The following is an 8,586-nucleotide window of genomic DNA, read 5'->3' on the forward strand; positions in this document are numbered from 1 at the left end:
GTCATCAGGATGACTATTTCCTGCAATATATTCTTATATGGTATACTTGCTTTCTTCATTTTGGTTTAGCGCTTTCATGTGTATTGTTACATTGCTATTATACCTCCAAAGTAGGATTTTTTTTTATGTAGGTGCTTAATGATACGAGCTTTTTTCTTAGCAACATTGTCAACGTGTCCATATATTTGAGTATGTTTTAAATTAATTTTCATAGATTTCTAGAATGTCTTTTATTATTTCCTTATTTCTGTCTCAATTAAGTTTTCATTCACTAGAGAGTTGTTCAGGTTCCATGAGTTATAAGATTTCTGTTCTTAAAATCCAGCTTTCATCTATGGTGTTCTGATAGAAGGCCAAGGTCTTTATTAGATGTGTTCTTCTATTCCTTTCCAACTTATTTTTCTGAAACAGCATTTCTCCCTAAACCTGGAGCTTATTGATTTAGCCACACTGGCTAGCCAGTGAGTCCTAGGGCACTGGCTGTCCAAACAGTACTTCTCCTAATGCTAGTGCTATGCAATGAAAGCAATATTATGGAGTAATTTCTTTACTATGAAATTAAACTCAGTTCCTGATGCTTTTCCACAAGGTATGTTTGTAAATGAATCATCTCCCAATTTTTACTGATTCTACTTCATTTATTTTTAGTACAAAAACTTTTCACAATTGACCAGATGTTTTCTATTTTGTGATAAGAACATTTAACATAGAGGTAGCATTTAATAAATGATGAAGATTAACATACCTTACATGTGAACCACAGATGCAATGTTACACTATAGATCTCCAACACATGTTCATTTTTTCATAGCCAATTTTAATTTTTACCACATTTACTGTTTTTTTTTCCTTAGCCAGTTTCTGACAACTAAAACTATGTTATCTGCTTCTGTTAATGTGACTATTATAAGTATGTCATAGCAGCATAATCATGTAATATTTATCTTACAGTGACTGATTTATTTTACTTAAAATACTGTTCTCTAATTCTAAACATGTTGCCACATTTAAAAAATTCCCGGGTGCTGTAGATAAATAAACCTTCATTGTATGCAAATATTAAATAATCCTTTGTCTAGTCATTCATCAATAAACATATAGGTTTCTTTACATGTTTTGCTTATGGTATTATACTACAGAGAATACACAAATGCAAATATCTTTGAAAACATTAATTTTAATTGTTTGGAATGTAAACCTATATGTGGAATGTACTAGATCATAAATGTTTTAAAGTACTTCCATAGTGTTTTAGATTTCAACTATACCATTGTAAAGTCCCATCAAAAGTTCATGTGGCTTCTAGTTTTGCAGCATCATCAGCCAATACTTGTGAATTTTTAGTGTTTTATATGATTATATTCTCAAGAAGTATAAGATGAAGTCTTATTGTGGCTTTCACTTTTATCCCTCTGGAGCTTAGTATTGGTATCATTTTATACAGTTATGTTTAATTTATGCTTTTATGATGAACAGCTATTTATTCAATTTGTGTTTTGGAGATTTGTGAGTAATTTTTATAGATTGTATTTTGTTTTAATATTGAGATATGAAAATTCCTTATATAATGTCAATTAAGTATTAGCTTTCTGAGACAGTCTTTGGAATAGCTCTCCAATTTCATTGATTCAATTTGGATTCTGTTTATTATATTTTTCCTATACAGAATCATATTAGAATAATTGGCAAGTAATCCTTTCTGAATTTTAACTCTTAGTAGAGTGTGAATCAGAAATTGATTCATGTATACATGTGCATTTTTATCTAGACACTCTATATTGCATACAGAAATATGTCTGGTATTATGATAATTCCAACCATTTTATTTGATGAAACTTTGGAATAAACATTTAAAAGTCAGAAAGTATGATGTCTCCATGTTTTGTTCTTAAGATTGCTGGTTAGTTAGATAGGTTTTTTGGCTTAATGTTTATTTAAGGTCAATTTGCTTCTATTTCAATAAAATTACCAGTGTAAATTTATAGGGATTGTGCTTAGTCTATAAATATCCTTGGATAGTATAGTCATTTTCATAATGTTAATTTTCTAAACTATAAACATAGCATACCCTTCTTACCTATCTATATTATTTTATTCTTTTTCATTTTAATAGTTTAAAGTTTCTGATATGTAAATTTTCTTTGTCCATGGAAATGTTTTATTACAAATATTTTATTCTTCTTTTTCTATTATAACCAGCAGATGTGAAAAGTGGCACCAGTAGGCATTCTTGTCTTATCCTTATTTTGGAGTAAAAAAACATCAGAGTTTTACTGTTTATAATTATACTACTGTGGCATTTTTTGTTGAGTTAACTTTCTCTTATATCTAGTTTATACAGTGTTTTAATAACAGGAACATTTGATTTTTTTAAATTTAGCATGATCTTAATGGTACAGATAAAGTCAAGCCTCATGTTTTTTGCTTATTTATCCTTTACATTTTGATTTATATTAACTGTTCCTCTTGTTATAGTCTACTATGAGAAGAGTTGATACATATACTCAAATTGTTTTCATCTCTCTTCTTAAACCTAAGTCAAGTTTCAGGTGATAAAATTCTTATTTTATAACACTGTATTCTGCCATTTCTCTTTATTCAAGAGAATACAAAGTTTGTTTTCATAATAAATCCTCAGCCACATATACACCTGAGATCCTTATTTGTACATACACTATTAAATGTTCCTTAACAAAAGAGCCAAAGATGAATCCCAACTTCTGTCTTCCTTCACTTATACTGACATATTGCTCTGAACTGTAAACAGCAATATGTAGTGGAATTCAATTAGAATTCTAGTTGGCCATGATTCTTTCATTCTGCACAATGTATCTCATGTTTAGAAAAAATAGCTAGCCATGGCTCAAGCAACTGCGTTAGGAATCTGGGTGTGGATCATTAATGGACTTAAACACATGAATGTAAGTTATATGTACCATAAACTTCCTTTTTGTGTAACAAATAGTAAGAAAAATGTTTTGCAATTGACGGTTCACTAATATATTTGATATTTGCATGTCAGAGACATTTCAAACTAAATGTTAACATGATTGAATAAATTATGGTCCCAAATGCTTTTCATTCCTGCATTTTATTTATTCCCAGATTGAAGGTACTAAAATAAAAATTATTTATTTCAAAGTAGTTTTGGACTTGTAAAATCTGATCTTTGTTGCCCAAAATTTGTTGCACTATCATATACATCATAGATTTTCTAAATATACATAGGTTATCAACTAAATTCTGCCTTTAATCTTAGAAAAAGTCTGGATAAATGAATTACATTATGGACATTTTAGATGGGTACATGAACAAATTATAATGTAATTTTTGTTAGTATTGGGACTGTTGTATGATATTGCTGTTTTTCATAGAAACTTATATTTTATGATGAAAATAAGATCAATCTGTTTTATTATATATATTCTATTATTAATATATGTAATTTTGTTTTGAATGGTGTTGTGGATCAGCAAATATTCATACATGAGAAAAATGCACTCCCTGATGTTTTGTGCTCTCTGACTCAGAAAAGCACTCTTTTGAAATAAGTATAAATGCAAACGTGTGATGATATGTATATAGGTATTTCTACTTTCGGTCCTGATTTTTATCTATTGAGACTGTAGCTTGTTCTATTTCTCTGTCTTTCTCATATACCTAACTTTCTTACCTTGGCTAAGCAAGAACCCTATAAACAAGAACAGGGATACAATAAAAAGAGGGACTATTTTACTAATTACTGAGGGTAAAAGCCATTTAAGCAAGTATATCAAAATGCCAAAATAAATAAAGAAAAAGAAAACTTAAAGACCACTTAAATTTAGTCTGACACTTTAAGAACTTCTTGATAAGAACACACAGTGTCATTTTCTTTCTTTTTTGATAGCAATATTTGTTTATTTCTGCTACTTCATTGTTGATTTTTTGTTCATTTTTTATTTCATATTTTATTTACATTTCAGATGCCATCCCCTTTCCCCATTTCCCCTCCATAGAAAACCCCCATCCCATGCCCTCTTCTCCTTTTTGTTTTTGTACATTTTTTTAATGTTAACCTCAGTGTCATTTTCTTGTTAGGATTTTTTTTCTAGCTACTAATACTGATAAATTATTCATTTTTGTTTTCTTTGGTGGAGGAAAGATGGTTCAAATGTTCTTACATCCTCTTTCGAGGGTATTTTTCACATTCAAAGAAATTCAGGAAACCTTATCACACTTTCCCTCCATAAAAGCTTGTTGAAAATTCTAAAGATTCGCTTATAATACTTGAAATCCTTCAGTGCCACAATGCCACCATTAACATATGCTTTAGATGATAGATAGATAGATAGATAGATAGATAGATAGATAGATGGAATTAAACAGTAACTTTCTTTTTTGTAATGCTTTAAATTTGAAAATTTGTACTGAGATTTATAATTAATTTTAGAAAATTCTTATCTCCTAACATCCTTAGTTCATCTCAGGACGTTAATATATTTTCAGTCTTCATATATTTTTAAAGCTTATATACTGTGACTTTGTAAATATTCATTCTGAATGCAGATAAAACATGTCATCGTTTTCTTGCATTAAGTTGCATCAAAAGCCAGTTTATGGCTCTACAATCATTTAAAGTCTTAATATCAGTGGAGCAAAGAAAAGAACTCTGCCTACTACCTGGGGATAAGTCTATCTTTATGGAGGATTAATGGAATAAGGATAAAACCAAGCTCATCTCCGTGTTCTTTTTGACCCAGTGATCAATTAGCACTGCAACACAGCTATCAACTCTTAAATATCCAATGAACTGAATGAAGTAAGTGTGTGACCTGTGTCTTTTTGACAACATCCAGGACACCAACCAAAAGTGGGGGAAGGGGTTAAAAAAGAAAAAGAGATGTGAATTCTTTCTACTCTGGTTATAACCAGTTTTGTCATATTGAAGTAAGCACCATAAAGTATGCTTAAATATAATAATAAATAAGTAAAATATTTCTCTGTCTGTCTGTCTGTCTCTGTTCTCTCTCTCTCTCTCTCTCTCTCTCTCTCTCTCTCTCTCTCTCTCTCTCTCTCTCTCTCTCTCTCTCTCTCTCTCTCTCTGAGCAAGCGGGAAGTTACTTAGCAGGGTTCCGGGTTTCCTAAAGCCCCGCCCGCCCTCCGTAGCACAGCTACAGTCTCTTGGTCCCTAAATTCTTTGGTAGCTCTGTACGGCAAGAAGCAATCCCTGTTCATTGATCCCCCACTGGGGCGGCCCTTAGTGCATCTGCCCTCCTCTGCTGACTCCGCCCCACATCTGTCCAAACCAGCCTCGCGTCAGAGCTGACCGCAGCGCAGCTGCCAGTCAGTCCTTCCGGACCTGCAGAGAGAGCCTCAGGCTGCAGAAATCACCGCGCCTCACTCGGTCCGTACCCAGTGGTCATCTTGGGGATATGGGTGGTCTCCCGTTCCCTACGCATGTTTTTGTGTGTCTGTCTCTCTCTGTGATCGGCTCCCAGCAGCCTGCCTGCCAGTTTCAGTGCGCCAAGTATCTTGTGTGCCCTTTAGCTAACGCTAAGCTCAGAGAGGCCTTAGTGAGCTCCAAGCCCTCCTGACACAGACAGGCAGGCGGAGGAATACACAGTTGGCCCCTTGCACTGGGTGGTTGGCATTTTTAAACCCACAGGGGCTCAAGGCCTATGATTTTGCAGAAAGCCAGTCGCAAGGCCTCTGTTGGTAAAGCTAGATGTGGGGAGTCAGCCAGACTCTTGATTTCTTTAATTATAATGGGGTAGAGAATACTGCATTCTTAATACAGGCTTTTGAAACTGATTTGAAATCTGAAGGGGTAAAAAACTGTAAATCTTCTTATGGAGAACAGATTGTTTATTGGGTTGGTTTTTTTGTTTGATGCATTTGTTCTGAGCCTGCTGACCAGCTGTTTCTGAACTTCATTTTCTCAGCCTCAGCCTCAACAGTGATCTGAGTCTGCTTTTAGTGTCCCTTCACCTGCCTTGGCTTATTTGTGTTCAAGAACAGCTGTTTGGCCTATAGATTAGAAAAAGGGGTCCCCCTACCTACTCTCACCCAAGATATCATCTTCTAAGTGCTCAGAGATGGGGAGTGGGGAGCCTAATACTGCTGGCAAGAAAAAGAAGTACCTCAAGGCTGCCCTGTATGTAGGTGACTTGGACCCTGACGTCACAGAGGACATGCTCTATAAGAAGTTCAGACCTGCTGGCCCACTGCGCTTCACTAGAATCTGCCGTGACCCAGTGACCCGTAGCCCCCTGGGTTATGGTTATGTTAACTTCCGCTTTCCTGCAGATGCTGAATGGGCATTGAACACCATGAATTTTGATTTAATTAATGGTAAACCATTTCGCCTCATGTGGTCACAGCCAGATGACCGCTTAAGAAAGTCTGGAGTTGGAAATATATTCATCAAATACTTAGATAAAACCATAGACAATAGGGCCCTATTTTATTTATTTTCTGCTTTTGGGAACATTCTTTCCTGTAAAGTTGTATGTGATGATAATGGCTCTAAGGGCTATGCTTATGTTCACTTCGATAGCCTTGCTGCTGCCAATAGGGCTATCTGGCACATGAATGGAGTCCGGCTCAATAACCGCCAGATATATGTTGGCCGATTCAAATTTCCTGAAGAGAGAGCAGCAGAAGTCAGAACCAGAGATAGAGCAACATTTACCAATGTTTTCGTAAAAAACTTTGGAGATGGCATAGATGATGAAAAACTAAAGAAACTTTTCAGTGAATATGGGCCAACTGAGAGTGTTAAAGTAATGAGAGATGCCACTGGGAAATCTAAAGGCTTTGGATTTGTAAGATATGAAACACATGAAGCTGCCCAAAAGGCTGTGCTAGAACTACATGGCAAGTCAATAGATGGAAAAGTCCTATGTGTAGGGAGAGCACAGAAGAAAATTGAACGTCTGGCTGAGTTAAGGCGGAGATTTGAACGGCTGAAACTAAAAGAAAAAAATAGGCCTCCAGGAGTGCCTATCTATATTAAGAACTTGGATGAGACCATCAATGATGAGAAACTAAAGGAGGAATTTTCTTCATTTGGATCAATCAGTCGAGCCAAAGTGATGATGGAAGTGGGGCAAGGCAAAGGGTTTGGTGTTGTCTGCTTTTCTTCTTTTGAAGAGGCTTCCAAAGCAGTGGATGAGATGAATGGTCGTGTAGTAGGCTCCAAGACATTGCATGTCACTCTGGGGCAAGCTAGGCACAGGTGGTGATAAATACTATGATTAATTTGTTTAGCCTTAGCCTGTGCTCCTTTGTGATAGACGTCATTTTATGCCAATTCATAGGTTTGCTTTCTTTCCTTTTATTTATATTTGTGTGTGAATACTTTCTTTTAGAAACAAAGTATACATAGAAAATCTTGTTCATTTTGGTGACAAACATAATTTCTAAATGTAAACATATCATTTTGTACAAATTTTATAAGATCTCTATCTTTAGAAATGTGTAGAATAAAGATTATCATCAATTTTATTCTAAATACCCTAAATGAGGCAAATGATTATATATCTTTATTTCTGTAATACTAATTTAATTTCCTATATGAAAATATTAACAGTCCTTATTTCTGATTCTGGCACAGTGAAAAGTAAACAACTGCTGTTTTGAGAAAACATCAGAGAAAGAGTAAATGGATATGAGCCACTTAAAATTTGTTCATAATTTCATTTTAAATTATAATTTAAGTTGAATATTACTTAAAAATATATGAGGCATTTTTCCTTTATTTATTTTTTTGTTTTAGTTTTCTTTATATCAAGTGCAAGTACATACTACAGAATTGTTAGTGGTTTTGACCAACTATTGAGATTATCTTTATTAATGTCATGCTATTGTTTCTCAATCAGTGCTTTTAGAAAACTGTTACATTGATAAAATGTAAGCGTGTCTTAAAAATATTTCCAAAAGATTTCATATTTGAAGATGCTCTAAAAGTCATTAACACTAGTTTTTGAAATGTATATAATGCAACCAGGTAGACTATGTTAAATTTACAGAAATATTTATTAATATATTAACTCACTTTTACATTTAAACATCATTTTTTGTTTTTGTTTTTGTTTTTTTCCAGACAGGGTTTCTCGGTGTAGCACTGGCTGTCCTGGAACTCACTCTGTAGACCAGGCTGGCCTCGAACTCAGAAATCCACCTGCCTCTGCCTCCCAAGTGCTGGGATTAAAGGCGTGCGCCACCACCATCCGGCACATTTAAACATCTTATACATTGCTGCTGTAAAGCTAAGACATGTTGTTTCTTGTCATGCTTGACTATATCCATGGGCAAACACTGACAGGTGTTTTATTAGGGAACATGTTTTTCCTTAATTAGATTATACCTTTTCAACAATTATATGAGAATTATCAACTCCAAATAATTCTTTACTAATTCATAATACTTAAACAAAATATCCTGTTTCACACAAGTAAGGGAAATATTTGTTCTGCAGGTACTTCCTGAATCATGTAACTTCTATATTACAAATTCTCCACTTTTTTACATATGTTAATCTCTTTTCACTTTCGATTTAAATCCATGTAACACTTAATACCATTACAAATATGATTGACAATT

General features: G+C 34.1%; 1 protein-coding gene across 1 annotated transcript; it reads left to right on the plus strand.

The window, feature by feature from the left end:
• Positions 1 to 5,178: 5,178 nt before the first annotated feature.
• On the plus strand, positions 5,179 to 8,056 carry Pabpc5 (poly(A) binding protein cytoplasmic 5). Its single transcript, XM_034485765.2, has 2 exons — positions 5,179 to 5,386; positions 5,925 to 8,056. The coding sequence occupies exon 2, from the start codon at positions 6,078 to 6,080 to the stop codon at positions 7,224 to 7,226; it is 1,149 nt and encodes a 382-aa protein (XP_034341656.1). The 5' UTR covers positions 5,179 to 5,386; positions 5,925 to 6,077; the 3' UTR covers positions 7,227 to 8,056.
• Positions 8,057 to 8,586: the final 530 nt, after the last annotated feature.

Source organism: Arvicanthis niloticus, chromosome X (assembly GCF_011762505.2).
Source record: "Arvicanthis niloticus isolate mArvNil1 chromosome X, mArvNil1.pat.X, whole genome shotgun sequence".
Taxonomy (NCBI): domain Eukaryota; kingdom Metazoa; phylum Chordata; class Mammalia; order Rodentia; family Muridae; genus Arvicanthis; species Arvicanthis niloticus.

What these genes read in the sequence shown, in the direction of transcription:
- Pabpc5 (XM_034485765.2), top strand. Translation starts at nt 6,078, where the DNA reads ATGGGGAGTGGGGAGCCTAATACTGCTGGCAAGAAAAAGAAGTACCTC.